The sequence below is a fragment of the Trichechus manatus genome, unplaced genomic scaffold (genome assembly GCF_000243295.1).
Source record: "Trichechus manatus latirostris isolate Lorelei unplaced genomic scaffold, TriManLat1.0 scaffold00001, whole genome shotgun sequence".
Classification (NCBI taxonomy): Eukaryota; Metazoa; Chordata; class Mammalia; order Sirenia; family Trichechidae; genus Trichechus; species Trichechus manatus.
The window spans coordinates 25,962,476-25,980,111 of NW_004443937.1; the positions used below are offsets into that span (position 1 = coordinate 25,962,476).

Consider the following 17,636-nt stretch of genomic DNA (forward strand, 5'->3'; position numbering starts at 1 on the left):
AAAAAAAAAACATTAATCCTAACTTTGAATTCACTCTGGCATGTTCAGTTACATTATAAATTAGAACGATGAATTTTCCACTGAAACCTAATCATCGCACCCACATATTTTTCCACTGTCATCACTGTGAATATCATATTACTTTACGGTACTCGAGCTTTTTTGGCATTCAGTGAACTTATTTATTATAAACTAACTCTAGGGCAGGAGTTGAGAAGCTACAGCCTTGCATAGGACATGTGAAGTTTCCTTCTCCTTCTATATGTGTGTGTGTGTATAAACACATTTATACATGTACACCCACACATACATACATACACGGAATGGAAAATAAATCAATGAAGGGAACCCGGCCCAGGCCCTACGGGCAAGAGCATTGAACATGTGGCCTGATCCATGTATGCAGTCAGGAAACGGCTGCTGAATGAAATAGTCACAGTGCTAACGATAGTTCAATTCTCTTAGCTTCCTAGGTTCTAGCCTCACCAAACTGGCTATCCCATCCAACTATTTTGCACATTAATGAGACAGTGGGCATGGGGCAGTTGCTGTGAAGTGTTCCCTCCCTCAGAAAGAGTTTCCAGGAGGCCTCCAGGAAGCTAGGCCTCACTACCCTGCGCCCTCCTGCTGCACCACATCCAGTTGCCACATGGAGGACACGTGGGGCCATCCTCCTCCATGGCCACAGCCTGGACACACAGGCAGCATTGAGCCAGCGGGGCACCTTTTCTGGGCTCCCAGCTCCTGTGTGGCCTGAGGTCCTGTAGCTCAAAATTATTGTGAGGTGGGAAGGGAGGAAAGCAAGAGGCATCTAGAGGGTGTTTGGAAGAAATGTGTGCGAGTTTAATGACATCCCGAAGTGAGCTGAACTGGGCCTGAAGCCGCTGTCTCCCTTGGTAGGGCCAGATGCACCAGGCCCGGAGGGCAGAACAGGCTTCCAGATTGTGAACGCAGGCCTTGCAGGGGTGGAAGTGGAGCCCTGGAGGCGGCTCTGTGAGGGAAGCTCTGGCTCAGCACAGGAGGAAGGTGAGGTGATTTAAGACATGGGCCCTCCAGTCACACAGCCCAGCTTTATCCAGCTTTGTCTCCTCCAAGCCTCCTTCTCCACTGAGGAATAAGCCATAACTGGACTCATCACGGTGATAAGCACATCAGTAAATCCTAACTATTATTATTTCTATGATTATATTTTCTAAATAAAAAAGAAATCAGACAAATGGATGGTCTGAAAACAGAAAGAAAAAAAAAAAAAAACCCTCCAATTTAGCATAACACTGATTTTTGCATAACGACCTGGTCTTTGGAACCTAACCATGTTGATAAGTGGTTGATAAGGAGTGGGTGTAGTTTTCAAACCTTACCTTCCTATGGCGCCTGAGAGCAATAACTTTGTCTCATACTTCTTTTTTATTACCAGGTCTGGGTACAATGCTTAGCACTGAATAGGAACTCAAAAGTCTGATAAACAAAACAAACAAAAAAAACCACACTGCCCCAGGGATCTAGCAGTTAAAAGGTATGAAAAAGGAGGATTAATCTTAGATCAGTGCTGATGTGAAATATGTATTTGGATCCAAAATTCAAGCTATTAACTGCCTTTCTGGTTATAGTACTTGTAACCTCCCACTCCCGCAATGCACACACATGCACGCACACACACACCATGGTAGCAGAGGCTGGAGTCAAAGGCGCAACCTGATAAATATACTCACTCTGGGTGGTATGTATATAGTAAGCTTTTAGAATGATACTTCTCTTACAGTCAATCATAAACAGCACTGCTTATTACTTAAACTTTAATATGTATGTGAACTGCCTGGGAACCTTGTTTAGCTTCAGACTCTGATTCAGCAGCTATGGGGTGTGGCCTGAGATTCTGCTTTTCTAACAGGTGATGCCCAGTGCTAAGGCTGGGGACTACACTGAATAGACCTATTACAATAAGCTCATTAGGAATCCCCACCCCCACAGTCAATCCCTCCAGTTCATCTTCTCCACCAGACAGCCTTCTAAAAGGCAAATTTGATCATATCACTGCTCAAATCACTTCAAAGGTTTCCCATCACCTAGCCAGAGAATGGAGGTCCAATTGCTCAGCATGGCACATGAGGATGCCCTTCTACTTGGCCTCTGCCTACTTCTAAGTTTATACTTTGCAACTGGCAAAGGGTCTTCATATAAGAAAGGCTGATTCCTTGAGCACTATATAAGCAAAAATAGACTTTATGCCCATTTTTCATTTGCTTTGAAAAGCCTAACCCATATATACACAGACCAAAATACTGACTCTTGCTTAACTTTTAAGGCGTCCACGAGCTTGGCCTTGTGCAGAAATGGCCCCAGAGCTCAGCTGTATTCCTGTACCAGAGACTTCTTCTCAAACTCGTTTATTTTTCAAAAGATACAACTAATATACCTACAGAGGTCTGTAGACCAGGAGTTGTGAAGGTTTTCTGTTTGTTTGTTTTTAAGCTTCCAAGTAATTTAAATGGCAGTTGCTTAACAATCCTGGACATATTCCTAAATGATTCAAGCAAAATGTGGCAGGTATAGCTGGAGTGAAGTGGTTAAGTGTGTATCTTTTTGACAAATGCTAGCTAAACACGTGGTGAAGAAAGAAAAGCATGTCCACCCTCCCAAAACGAATAAAATATAAAAGAAGGTATGGATTCGTTTCCACTTAAATTCCCCCTCACTCCAGCCCTTCCTTTCTTCTTTCTCCCTTTTTCCATTTCTCCCCAGAGATTTAACTAGTTAAAGCACCTCTTCTTATTCTCAAAAAAAATTACTATCCAGGTTTTAGGCTATAAAAGTATGGTCTCTGAATTCACTTAAGACACCTCATCCTTACACAGTCCTGAGTGGGAAGGGGTAAAAATGGTTACAATTCAATCACTGAGTATTTGGTTTATATGACCTTTAATCTCAATTACTGTAAGGTCAGAGGGAAAGATGAGGAAGAAGATTCTTTACTTCTTTGCTCTAAAATTTTATTTCCATGGTAAAATATCTCTGGCTCAGATCTTTAAGGAAAAAAAAAAAAGAAGTTTCACACTCCTTTGGTGAAGTTTTAATGTAGACAATTTAACTTCATTCCAGATCCACCAGTCCCAAAATGATAAAACATTAAAACACACCATCCAAGTAAGACTTCAGTTAAGAGTTAAAACATACTTGAAAAGAAACCATATACATAGCCATTAAGAAAAGTGCAGCAGATCTATGTAAGAAGGAAAGAGTTAAGACAGATTAAAAGAAGTTATGAAGGAGTTTGACTAGTATGATTCTGTTTGTGTGTTTAGAACGTAAAGAAAAAACAAAAAGAAAGAAAAATACCTATGTGTGTTTGTAAATGCTCAGAAAGGTCTAGAAGAACATGACACCAAAGCAAGGTTGTGACTATTGACATTTTGGGCCAGACAACTCGTTGTGGGGTCTGACCTGTATATTGAAAGATGTTTTGTGGTTTCCCTGGTGCGGTGCAGCGAAATTACTTCATATGGCCCTTCTAGATATAATTTTTGTAACTTCCTGCCAAATGACTGGGTGTAGCTATGCAAATGAGGTGCTTGTGGCCCACCAAGGGGATTGGATAGCTTGCTAATAATATAAACAAGGATCATGGCACCCTTGTGGGGGTGGGACCATACAAATAAGGTGTATGGAACCCTAATGAGGGGATTGGTCAGTTTTGCCATCCTGCTCGACTTAAAATCAGCCATCCCTGAGGCGAGAAGGGAGGATCTCGCCACCACTAAGAAAGAAGAGCCAGAAGTGAAGCATGTCCTTGGGACCTAGGATCCCTGTGCTGAGAAGCTCCTGGAACCAGGAAACTAAGAGAGAGAGAGAGAGAGCTATAACACCAAAGATGGTGAGAAGCGGTGGCAGAGAAACAGCAACAGCAGAGGCAGGAGACGGCAAGATGGGCTTCCTGGCCGCAGAGCCAGAAAGCTGAGTTCCTTCAGGCAGGCAGCTTGCTGGCAGAGTAAGGTGCCTCCGGGCACTTGGTGGAGCTAGGGTTGCCAAGCCATAGAGCTAGAGTTGAGCACCTTCGGGCCCAAGGCTTACTGGCAGAGTAGGGTAACTCTGGGCACTTATCGGCAGAGTGAAAAGAGCTTTGTAACACTTGCCCACGTAGGGCAGAGGCTGGGCTGAGAGGCCAAGGGGCCAGAGAGAGAGGTGTGTCTGTGGGCACAGATGAGAAGAGGCTATCTTGATCAAAGAACCGTATCCTGAGCATTCCTGAACCTGAACTGTAACCTGTTGCTTCCCTAATACACCTCACAGCTGTGAGTATGGTCTGTGTAGCCACTGCAATGAACTACTGAACCCAGCAGAGAAACAAAGTGCCACAGGAGGGACAGTTGGTGTCAGAGTAAAGATGGCAGAGAGAGGAGGCATGTCTGACCTCTGCCTCACAGCAATCAGTCTTGGGCTGTTTTCCTGATTCTCCTTCCCTTTTGTGAAGTTAGAGGAGGTCAGATGCCTCTTCCAAGCTGTTTTTTACACCTGGCCTCTAAGCATTAAATGCTAGTAGTATTCTTGCAGTTGTTAACAACTAAGAATGTCTCTAAACATTACCAAATATCCCCCAAGGGGCAAATGTCCCTGGTAGAAAACCTGCACTAAAAGGTTAACAGTATTTACCTCCAGAGAGGAAAGTAGGATCAAAGGAGGGCAGCTGAAAAAGAAGTGGTATTTTTTTTCCACATAGCATATTTCCACATTTTGTGGATGTACACTCCCTCCTCATCAAATATTTATTACATAAGTAATTTTTCAAAACAATAAAGAAAAAAGAATCCCAAGACTATGTGGCTACCAGTGTTACAGAATGACAGCATACAGAGAATCCCAAATTATCAGGAAACATGCTTTTAAGCCACACTCACCTTCATGGGGTTTTCGTCATAAGTTGGGGTTCCTAGGTCCATCTCAGCTTCATGCTCAAGGCTGGCATCATCTCCCGGGCTTTCCCAAGTAGGAGGATCCCACTGAGTCTGCCTAGAAGGAAGTAAGAACAGCCATGCTGTCATGGCCAGGAAACAGAGAACCCGGGCATAGGTGTCTCTGCTCATACAGAAACAACACAAAATCCAAAATGCAATGAGATAAAACAAGTCAGTTTCATGAAACAGGGACATTCTTTTGGTATCTTCCCAGCAGCAATAATTCTAGCCCAGAGACATATTCTCTCTTTGTTTGGCACTACATTTCTTCAGTGATGTAAGAATACTGGCTGGGTGTCAATGAGGGCAGTAAAACCAAACATCTTGCCTGTCTCTCACCTGGCTTTTAATGTCCTCGAAAAGAGAATTCAGCAAAGCCTAAAAAGTACATGGAATAGGTGCCTGCCTATACCACCTCTCTGCAGATGAAGAGATCAACAGTGATTGCACCTAGCATGCACTTGGGGCAAAATAAATCACAATGCACCCCTTGCAATCTTTGAGCATGTGCAAAAACTGCCCCTTGCTTTAGGAGTCTTTCTTTTCATAGTTCTGCCTCTTTAGTTTAATGACTGACAACGTGGAATAGATATTCAGGTTAAAAACTTGTGCCTTCTTTAACAACAAAGTGAAGAGACAATCTACAGACAGGGAGTAAATTTGGGGGAACCATACATAGGATAAGGGTTAATATCTAGACTATATAAAGAACTCCTACAACTTAACAAAAAGACAAATGACCCAATCAAAAAACGGGCAAGGGATATGAATAGACATTTCACAAAAGAAGATATACACATAGCCAACAAGGACATGAAAAGATATTCAACATCATTTGTTACTACAGAGATGTAAATCAAAAACCAGAATGAGATACCACTTTACCCCCAATGGAAACCCTGGTGGCGTAGTGGTTAAGTGCTACAGCAGCTAACCAAAAGGTCAGCAGTTCAAATCCACCAGGTGCTCCCTGGAAACTCTATGGGACATCTCTACTCTGTCCTATAGGGTCGCTATGAGTTGAAACCAACTCAACGGCAATGGGTTTGGTTTGATTGGGTTACCCCCAATGGGATGGTTAGATTAAAAAACAAAACAAAACAAAAGGAAAAGAACAAATGTTGATGAGCATGTGGAGAAACTGGAACCCTTATCCACTGCTGGTGGGAATGCAAAATGGTACAGCTGTTGTGTTAAAAAAGTTAAAACATAGAAACCTGGATGAACGGATATGGGGAACCCGGGGTGTAAAGGGCAAGGGGGAGGCTGCTGACACATTGCAGGGATTGCAACCAACGTCACAAAACAATTTATGTATAAATTTTTGAATGAGAAACTAACCTGCACTATAAACTTTCACCTAAAACACAATTTAAAAAAAAAAAAATTAAGCATAGAGCATAGAACTACCATATGACCCAGCAATTCCACTCCTAAGTATATACCCAAGAGACCTGAAAGCAGTGACACAAACAGATACATGTACACCAATATTCACTGCAGTACTATTCACAATAGCTAAAAGGGAGAAAGAAACAACTAAACATCCATCAACAGATGAATGGATAAACAAAATGTGGTAAATACATACAATGGAATACTACTCAGCCATAAAGATAAACGAAATCCTGATATATGCTATACCATGGATGTACCTTGAAAACGTTATGCTGAGTGAAGTAAGTCAATCACAAAAGGACAAATATTATCTGATTTCACTTATATGAAATATCTAGAATAGGCAAAAGTATAGAGACCAAAGTTTATTACTGGTTACTAAGGGCCAGAGGATGGGAATGGGGGAGTCATTGTTTAGGAAGCACTGAGTTTCTGTTTATGGTGATGGGAAATGTGGCAACAGACACTGGCGATGGTTACACAACATGATTAATTTGTGTTACTAAATTGTACATGTGAAATGTTGAATTGGCAAATGTGTTATATATATATATATATTTTACAACAATTTTAAAAAAAGTATGCCCTCTGCTAAAAAGATTCTCAACTGATTGCAAAAAGAAGGGCTCAGCCATATGAACTAATTGAAAGTTTACACTTGTTTTGAAAATAAGGAGACAAAGGTTTAAAAAAAAAAAGTAAGCTAGATCTGTGAAGTAAGAGAGTTTAGGTGTCTGAAGTCAGCAGTCACTGCGAATGCTACGACAAGAGTCACTTAAAATGTGAGAAAGCTTTGGACATAACCTGCATGTCAATCTCGCCATTACAGTCTTCGGCTTTCCCACCATATCATTTAGCCAGCAAAATTAAAGACACTCAAAATTAGTTTTATAGATGATTGCGAAGAGAGGCTCATCTCTGACCTATGGAACTAATTTAAAAGAGGGCTCAAGATTTCTACTGTAATGAAAGAATCACAAGCAGCTGTGGATTTTATTATGGAAAATGAACAGATTATTGTCTGCCCCTAGGTGCTGGTTAAGGAAAATCCAGAAAAAAGGGGGAAAGATACATATATAAATAAGAAATACAATCTTTTTTGTTTTCTCACTCTTGGAAGAATGATAGTATATTTAAAACCTTGCTTTGGGGTTGAAAAAACAAAGTTCTGGTTAAATCTGCAAACGCAGAAGTTTTTAAAATCACTACATTCAGTAAGCAACATACTGAAAGCTTGTTTATAAAGGTATTTTTATGGGAGACAGGAAGGTTTCTTTCTAAGCAGAAATCACAAAGGGAAGATATTCGACTGTATGAAAATTTTAAACTTCTTTATGTCACAAGACATTACAAATAAAAACATATGCAATATCCTTGATAAATAGATCTGACAAAGCCAAGAGAAAATAGATAAATGCCCCAAACAAGCAATTCACAAAAGATACACATGGCCAACTATCTAATGAAGAAGTTCCATCTCAACAATAAAAGAACTGGAAATGAAAATAAGGTTTCTCCCCTATGATACTTCTGAGATTTAAAGAACTGATATTTTTCTACACTTTTTGCGGGAGTCTAAATTGGTATAAACCAATTTTTTTAATGGTAAGATGACAAAATTTACCAATTATATGTTTATCAATATGTATCACCTTTGACCAACTTCTAAGACTCTAAGAAAGTAATAAGATTAGTGTCCCTAAGAATGTTCAGTACAGGGTTATAGTTACATGTAAAATAGTGAAGGTGCATCCATCAGGGGTGGGTTAAATAAAATTTGATATAGCTATACAACAGAATAAGGGTTGGCAAACCTTCTCTGTAAAGGACCAGATTGTAAACATTTTTCATTTTGTGGGCCACTGATCTTTGTCCCAACTACTCAACTCTGCCAATGTAGTTTGAAAGCTGCCATAGACAACAGGTAAATGAGTAAGTGTGGCTATGTTCTAATAAAATTTTATTTGCAAAACCAATGGCTCATGGACACAGTCTGTCAATCCCTGCAAAAGAGTATAAGCAAGTATTAAAAATAACTTAGTTCCATATTAATTGATACAGGAAGTACTATAAAATTAAATAAAGCAGATTAAAAAACATGCACCCTAACAATTTACATAAGATTATACCCATGAGTGCCTGCACACAGAGAAAGTACATACACCCATATAAATCTGGCTATATTTTTCAAAAAAATGTTAAGTGAGTTGTTTTGGGCTTGTGGTGTTCCCAGAATTTATAATTCCTTCTTAGTACTCTTCTACTTTGTCTTCTACAATAAGCATGAATAATTTTGTCAGAAAAAACAATCTAGCTATTTTCTCTTTTTATTTTTTGCCAATTCAACTTTTAACAGATGTACAACTTACTGACAGCAATTACATTAACTGGCTGTGCAATCTTACCCATAATCAATGTAATTTTTCCATCACTGTAAACCAAAACTCAGTACTCCATAAGCAATAACTTCCCCTTTTTCCCTTCTCCCCACCCCTGGTAACTATTAATAAACTTCAGTGTCTATACATTTGTCTGTTCTTGTTCTTTTTATGTAAGTGGGTCATAGAGTATTTGTCCTTTTGTGATCGACTTACTTCATGTCGTCAAGTTCCATCCACATTGCAGCATGTATCAAGACTTCATTTCTATTACTGGCTGAGTAGTATTCCATTCTATGCATGTACCACATTTTGTTTATCCATTCATCCACTGATGGACATTTAGGTTGTTTCCACTTTTTGGCTATTGTGATAGTGCTGCAATGAACATCAGTGCACAAGTCTCTGTTTATGAGTCTCTGTTTTCAAGTCTTTTGGGTAAATACCTAGGAGTAGAATTGCTGGGTCATATGGTGGTTCTATTTTTAGTTTTTTGAGGAACCGCCGCACTGTTTTCCACAAGGGCTGTACCATTTTGCATCCTCACCAGCAATGGATAAGGGTTCCAATTTCACTGCATCCGCACCAATAGTTGTCTTTTTCTGTGTGTGTGTGTGTTTTTAATCTTAGCCATCCTAAAACAACCCACTGCTGCTGAGTCGATTCCGACTCACAACGACCCTACAGGACAAAGTAGAACTGCCCCATAGGGTTTCCAAGGAGTGGCTGGTGGATTTGAACTGTCGACCTTTTGGTCAGCAGCGGAGCTCTTAACCCCTGCACCATCAGGCTCCTAGCCATACTAGTGGGTGTGGAATAGTATCTCATTGTGGTTTTGATTTGCATCTCTCTGATGGCTAATGACGTTAAGCATCTTTTCATGTGTTTGGAGGCCATATGAATATCCTCTTTGGTAAAATGTCTATTCAAATCCTTAGCCAATTTTATGATTAGGTTGTCTTTTTGTTGTTATCTAAGTTTTATATATATTTTGGTTATTAGACTTTTATCAGATATATGGTTTCTGAAAAAAAAAATTCAAGCCTTGAGTTGCAATAGTGAAGGACTCTATGGGGAAAATATTAAACAACGCAGGAAGCCCATCAAAAGAAGATGGAAGGAATACACAGAGTCGTTATACCAAAAAGAAGTGGTCTCGACGTTCAGCCATTTCAAGAGGTAGCATATGATCAGCAACTGATGGTACTGAAGGAAGAAGTCCAAGCTGCACTGAAGGCACAGGCAAAAAAACAAGGCTCCAGGAATTGACAGAGTATCAATCGAGATGTTTCAACAAACAGATGCAGCGCTGGAAGTGATCAGTCATCTATGCCAAGAAATCTGGAGGATAGCTACCTGGCCAACTGACTGGAAGAGATCCATATTTATGCCTATTCCCAAAAACGGTGATCCAACTGAATGTGGAAATTATTGAACAATATCATTAATATCACGCACAAGTAAAATTTTGTTGAAGATCATTCAAAAGTGGCTGCAGCAGTGTATCTACAGGGAACTGCCAGAAATTCAGGCCAGATTCAGAAGAGGACGTGGAACCAGGGATATCATTGCTGATGTCAGATGGATCCTGGCTGAAAGCAGAGAAGACCAGAAAGATGTTTACCTGTGTTTTATGGAATATGCTAAGGCATTCGATTGTGTCAATCATAACAAATTATGGATAACATTGCGAAGAATGAGAATTCCAGAACACTTAATTGTGCTCGTGAGGAACCTGGACACAGATCAACAGGCAGTCGTTTGAATAGAACAAGGGGATACTTCGTGGTTAAAAGTCAGAAAGGTGTGTGTCAGGGCTGTATCCTTTCACCATACCTATTCAATCTGTATGCTGAGCAAATAATCCGAGAAGCTGGACTAGATGAAGAAGAATGGGGCATCGAGATTGGAGGAAGATTCATTAACAACCTGCGTTATACAGATATACACAACCTTGCTTGCTGAAAGTGAAGAGGACTTGAAGCACTTACTGATGAAGATCACAGACCACAGCCTTCAGTATGGATTATACCTCAACATAAAGAAAACAAAAATCCTCACAACTGGACCAATAAGCAACACCATGATAAATGGAGGAAAGACTGAAATTGTCAAGGATTTCATTTTACTTGGATCCATAATCAACATCCAAGAAAGCAGCAGTCAAGAAATCAAAAGATGCATTGCACTGGACAAATCTGCTGCAGAAGACCTCTTTAAAGTGTTGAAAAGCAAAGATGTCACCTTGAAGACTAAGGTGCGACTGATCCAAACCATGGTGTTTTCAATCGCCTCATATGCATGCGAAAGCTGGACAATTAATAAGGAAGACCGAAGAAGAACTGATGTCTTTGAATTGTGGTGCTGGCGAAGAATACTGAATGTACCATGGACCGCGAAAAGAACGAACAGGTCTGTCTTGGAAGAAGTATAACCAGAATGCTCCTTAGAAGCAAGGATGGAGAGACTACATCTTACATACTTTTAACATGTTGTTAGGAGAGATCAGTCCCTGGAGAAGGACATCATGCTTGGTAAACTACAGGGTCAGCAAAAAAGAGGAAGACCCTTAGTGAGATGGACTGACACAGTGGCTGCAACAATGGGCTCAAGCACAACAACAATTGTGAGGATGGCGCAGGACCGAGCAGTGTTTTGTTCTGTTGTTCATGGGGTCACTATGAGTTGGAATGTGGCACCAAAGAACAACAACATACGGTTTTCGAAGATATTCTCCCAGTCTGTAGCTTGTGTTTTCACTTTTTGGGTAAAGTCTTTTGATGAACGAAAGTTTTAAAATTTTTATGAGGTCCCATTTGTTTATTTTGTCATTTGCTGTCTGTGCTTTATTATATTACATAATCAATTATTAAAAGCTAGGCCAGATAGTGTTACCCCTGCATTTTCTTCTAAAACTTCTATGGTTTTAGTTTTCATATTTAGGTCTTTAATCCATTTGGAATTTATTTTTGTGTATGGTGTGAGGCATGTATATCCTGTTACACTTTTCTGCATGTGGAAATCCAATTTTCTCAACATCTTTTATTGAAGAGACTCTTCTTTCCCCATTCAATGGACTTAGCACCCTAGTCAAAAATCAGCTGACCACAGATATGTGGACTCTCAATTTTATTCCAATGGTCTATGTGTCTATTATACCAGTACCAGGCTATTTTGATTACTGCAGCTGTATAATATGTTTTAGAATCAGGAAGTGTGAGTCCTCCTACTTAATTCTTCTCTTTCAATATTACTTTAGCTATTCAGAGCCACCCTAGCTATTTTTAATTTGAAAAAGAGGTGCTGTCACCAAAAAAAGATCTAAAAAAATGACAAACTGGGTTTTATTTTTATATTCAGAAGTCATCAAACTATTGTGGCCCATGGACCAAATTCGGCCAACCTGTTTTTGTAAATAAAGTTGTATTGAAACACAGTCATGCCCATTTGTTATGTACTGTCTATGCCTGCTTTTGCAAAACAACAGCAGAGGGTTAAGTAGTTACCACAGAGACTGTATGGTGAGCAAAACTGAAAACGTTTACTATTTGATCTTTACAGAAAAAGTTTGCCAACGACTCATGGTATCTACAATGTTAGATAGTCACTACTACTTTTTTACACTTCTTGGTGGATTAAAAATACACCCCAAAATGTCTAAAAAAGACAAAAGCCTAAGATCTGACATACATTTAAGATGTGATTCTGGAAATCTAGCAGCCCTCAAGCACAGTGGACAGCCAATGATGACAAGTCTATAACCAAACCTTTATTTTGGCAGCTTCTTTGACCAAGTGAAAGCAGAACTTGGGAGTACCCACACAGCCCCTCTTACCTTGTGATGACATGGTAGTAATAAATCTTCCCTTCAGGATCTCGGGCTGTCTTCCAGTTGGGAGGTAAGACGATGGTTTTTGGTTTGGGAGGAGAAGGAGGTGGCAAATCCAGGAGATTATTTGTCACAACCATTTCAGGCTTAAAAAACACACACATGTAAGTTTTGATCAGTGACATTTCTTTTCATCTGGATGATTAGGACAAACAATTAGCAAGCAAAGTGCAAAAATACACACCTATCTCCTGTTAAAAAAAAGTTAAAAGAAAGGTACAGTTTGGGAAATGATCAAAGAGGTAGTGCATATGAACAGCTTTTATATCAGAAATTTGACAGTTGGCTTCAAGTCCGCCACCTATGATATCACATTAAAAAATATTCAGGAGCACATTATCTAGAGTAATTATTTTTCAACCTTTTTAAAAAACCACTGAACGGCATATACCAACTTTAGGACACTGATTAGCTGAGTGGGCTTTAGATATATCCCTGTCTTTTTAAAAAAACATTGGAAAAGCAAACATGACAGAATATTAACATTTATCCATTATATTTTTTATTCGCTTTTCTGTATATCCGAAATTTCATAATTATATTTTAAAAAATCTAATGTCAAATTTTGAAAAACATAAAAACCTTGGAATCCCTGTAAGGATACAGACACTTAATTTTTCCTTTTACACAAGCCAATTAATGCAGAATACTCTTTTCAGCTTTACCTTTGCCCAGGTAGTTGAAAGAGGAACCCAAGACTCCAGACTTAGATAAAATGTGCCCACTTTTAGTCCTATACAGGCCTGCAAGCATCCTTGATTTGTGCATACTCCCCTTCATCACTACTCTGCTTAGCTGTTTTTTTTTGGCCCAGCTTAAGTTCCACTTCTTCCATTCCCTAGTCCTTTATCTGGCCTATAAAGTGACCTCTTTTCCCTAAGCTACTTTGTCACTTAAGAATATTCCAAATCATTCATTATTTGCTAAATTATTAATCCTTCCTTCACCAAAGAATGATTCTTTCCCTCCTCAAATACTTTATTCTTTACCTTTCATAATACTAAACTCTGACTACTTTTAGTATTATTGTGACCCTCATCTCTCTTATTAATATGTCAGCTTCTAAGGATAGCAATGGAATCTTATTCATATTTGTATTCAAAGTGCCTAGAAAAGCCCAACCACTCAAATGCCTGCTTGAAGCACAGTGTCTTATTCCCCAACTGTTTCACATACGATCTTTTTACTCCTATTGTCTAAAGCCACCATCATGTGCTGAGATTACAAGGGCCTTCTTCAGAATTGTCACAGAGTATTCTAAATTGCTAATCTGATGTTACTCTCCTGCTTAGAATCTTTCAATGGCTTCCCATGTCAACTTCCCATTTTCATTTCATCAAAAGACAACAAACAAACCAAAAAACCCTTCAAGATTTCACCATATCCTTCTATATATGTCATAGAAAACTGAAAACTTCTCTTGCTATTATACATATTATACAACATATACTGAAAAATATATCATTCAATTCTATACCTCTACTCCATACTGTCTAGTATATTTTAGTGCTCAAACCAAAAAATCAAACCCGTTGCCGTCGAGTCAATTCCAACTCATAGCGACCCTATAGGACAGAGTAGAACTGCCCCATAGGGTTTCCAAGGCATAGCTGGTGGATTCGAACTGCCAACCTTTTGGTTAGTAGCCGAACATTTAACCACTGAGCCACCAGTCTCCATTCTGGTGCTCAGTAAATACTAACAGATGGCTAGTCTAGAAAATTATTACTCCAAAAGTTCACAGCTGAGTATAAAAACACAGGGTCAAGGTAAACAACAAATAAAAAGGATTCTAGGAAGAAAATATCTATCAATAAACAAAGTTGTAAATTCCACAAGATTAAAAGAAGAAAAAACAAATTAACAGATTAGGTGAGTAAAGGCCTCCTGAGGATGCCCAGGCAATTGGGTGAAACTGATGACTACCTGACAAAAACCAGAGTCAAAAAACAAAAACCAGAGTAAAAAAACTAAAACAAAAAGAAAACCTTCTAAAGACAAAGTAGGCAGCCAATGAGAGTTAACAACCAAAATATTTCTTACTGGCTGTAAGGGCTGAGGCTGCCCTGGTGCAACAATTGTAGTCACGGTTGCAGCTGGCTGTACCACCACTCCTTGTGGGTGAGCTGTGAAAATCTGTTGTCCCTGGATATACTGAAGACTTGATTGCGCATAACTCTAAAACAAAGATAAAATGAGGAAATTAAAAATTGATACTTTTCTAGCTCTAATAAAGCAGTAATTGACTCCCAAGTTGGCACAATCTTATAGGAATGTACGTCTACTAACTTTTTTTTTTTTGCTTCTGATATGTATATTTGAATACAAATGTGCAAAATAATTATTTTATTTCGAACACAAAAGTTTCTTTTTTTAATTCTCTAAGTGTTCATTTACTTTGGTTATGCTTTATCACAAGTAAAGAGTAAACAGAAAACTGTCAACTGTTTAGCTTCCAATGAGACTGCAGTGACAAGGAAAGTGCTGCTTTTAGGATTTGAGAAACAGCTCCACACTGCTCTTTTCACTACCAGCTCCTAATAGCTCTAACAGGTTAATCTGACCAGAAAATGTCAAAGTAGAAGAAGTAAGAAGTTGATCAAAGTTTAAACTGGTTTTCTAGCTTGTTTTGGTCTTCCAAAATACAATTCCTTCCTAGGAAAACAGCAGATTTCACATTATTTGAAATTCTCACCACGCACTGATTTATACACTGCTTTATGACCCAGAAAGGCCTATTACTTTAGTCCTGACCACCAATGGAGACAAGTATTGCCCATAGCTGAAGTTATATTAAGAAATAAGTACAAGTACTATGGATAGGACTTACACCTACTCTGGAATTATTTCTCATCAGCAAGGATAAACTACTTAAAGATGTCATAAAAAGTCTGAAAAATATCCTTGTTGTCTCAAGAGGAGGTAAATGCCAAGGAGCAGAACAAATATATACTTAAGGATAGATTCTGAATAAAGGCATGATCCTATGAGCTGAGATTCTTCCACGTAAAATGATTCAGAAGCATTAATTGATAAGGACTCAAAATACAAAATGTAATAATTCCAAATGATACCAGTACAAAAGAAAAGTGCCCAAGTAGTCTAAATAAGCCAACATAGCTACCTACGAGACTTCTGGATGAGTAATTATTGAGAGGACATAGAGAAAAGAAAAAAAAGAGGAAGAAAATACAGTATTTGATTCAGTATCTGGAATAGCTTAAACTGCAGAGATGACAAACCAGACTTAATGTTAACTGTTAAGGTAGAATTATCATCAGAATGCTATCACGAAAAAATGTGTATATTAAAATTGCTTTCACAGGTGTTTGGATACAAGATGGGGAATCTATGCAACATCAAAGATTTTGTAGAAGCAAATATTAGCTCCCCATCTAATTTAAATGAACAAATATGTCTTGGAAGAAGTACAGCCAGAATGCCCCTTAGAAGCATCCTTGGGATTTTCCAAACCCACAAGGCTGAGCACCAGATCCTGTAATGAATCTCAAACTTTATTTCTTTCTCTGACCCATTTCCTCCACCTCTAATTCATGAGCAAATCCTGTTGGGTCTGCCTATGAAATATATGTGTAAAATATGACCATTTCTCAAAACCTCTACTCCTACCATTCTAGTGCAAACCACCATATTATCTTGCCTGGAGTACTCAACAGCCTCCTAACTGGTGTCCCTACTTTTGCCCTTGACTCCCAAACTCTCTTTTCGCAGAGCAGCCGAAGTGATCCTTTCAGAATAATAATTAAGAAAAACCATCACCAGGGTAAAACTTGTTATTTCCAGAGTGATCAGGAGGTCAAGCATCCAGATCTACAACAGAAAAACACTAATACTTTGGAGGCTAAAATTCCTTTGACCTTCAGTGACACTATATTCATGAAAAATCTGTCTGACAAGATCAGATAGTTAAAACTGGTCATGCAGACACTTGAAAGGATTTGATTGGTGTCGATTAAAAGCCGCGGCTTCTTTAGCCTAGACTGGCTCCAAATGTTGGCTGTGAAACAGCTTCTGAACGAGATGGAATTACCCAGCTTGCTCATTCCTGCATTCACTAGGATCAACTCCAGGCAAATTTTAGCTGTTTCTAAATAGCAAAGCATGTTTAAAGGATGATGATTTGCCATCACAAAGAATGTAACATGCACTGGAAATAATTTCCAAAGGAGATGCCAAAAATCTCTGAGCAGCATCATCATTGCTGGACTAAATAAACACTGAAGACAACAGTATTGATGTGGAGGTACACTTTTTAAAAATCAAACTGTCAAGAAGGGAGGGAAAAAAGAAGTAGAGGGCAGATGATCATTTTTCAGGGTTCTACAGTATCCCTATCCAAACCTACAGATAATCTTATGGCAATGTCAAAACCAACAGCAGCAATTATCTATTTACAAAACAACAATTTCTGGGATTTTAACAAAAAGTATTAATTAGGTTTATATAAATCAGAAAGGAGAAACTGCTTTGCAGTTCAACTGGAATAATGTGGAAGATGTACATCCTTGTGAGACACAGCCCAAATATCACTGTGAAATTTAATTGCTGGGGAAAAATCGGTAGGAGGCTGGCTCCCCGCACCACCCCAAATGACTTGAAATTACACAAAAGGTATTTTTCAAACATAAACCCAGACTAGAAATATCTTTCACGTGGAACTTCCAATGGGAATTATAAGAGATATCTAAGAAGGTCCAATATACTACAGAGAAAAGAACATAGCTGTTCTGCCCCCACTTGTAGAGAGAAAGTTCACTTTATATCTGAATGACTTCACTTTATAAAACGAAAAATTATAATCTAAGAACTCAATTTTTGAGATGTAACTTAGTATAACTGTAAAAAGTCTCAAGAGGTCACTTGTTAATGTCATAATACCACTGTGATGGTGAAGATTGTGTGTCAACTTGGCTGGGCCATGATTCTCAGTGTTTTAATGTAATCACTCCCATGACTGAATGTACTGTGAGCAGCCAATGAGATGAAAGGGAGTCTCCTTGA

At 38.9% G+C, this 17,636-nt stretch overlaps 1 protein-coding gene across 5 annotated transcripts in view; it reads right to left on the minus strand.

Moving 5' to 3' along the window:
- SETD2 (SET domain containing 2, histone lysine methyltransferase) overlaps positions 1-17,636 on the minus strand; it is a 141,756-nt gene that overhangs the window by 14,531 nt on the left and 109,589 nt on the right. For all 5 annotated transcript variants that reach the window (XM_004368467.2, XM_023726410.1, XM_023726414.1 and 2 more), the window contains 3 exons: positions 14,658-14,792; positions 12,561-12,700; positions 4,893-5,004 (listed from right to left, as the gene is read on the minus strand). In XM_004368467.2, coding sequence (XP_004368524.1) covers positions 4,893-5,004; positions 12,561-12,700; positions 14,658-14,792 — 387 coding nt within the window. The remainder of the gene's footprint in view (positions 1-4,892; positions 5,005-12,560; positions 12,701-14,657; positions 14,793-17,636) is intronic.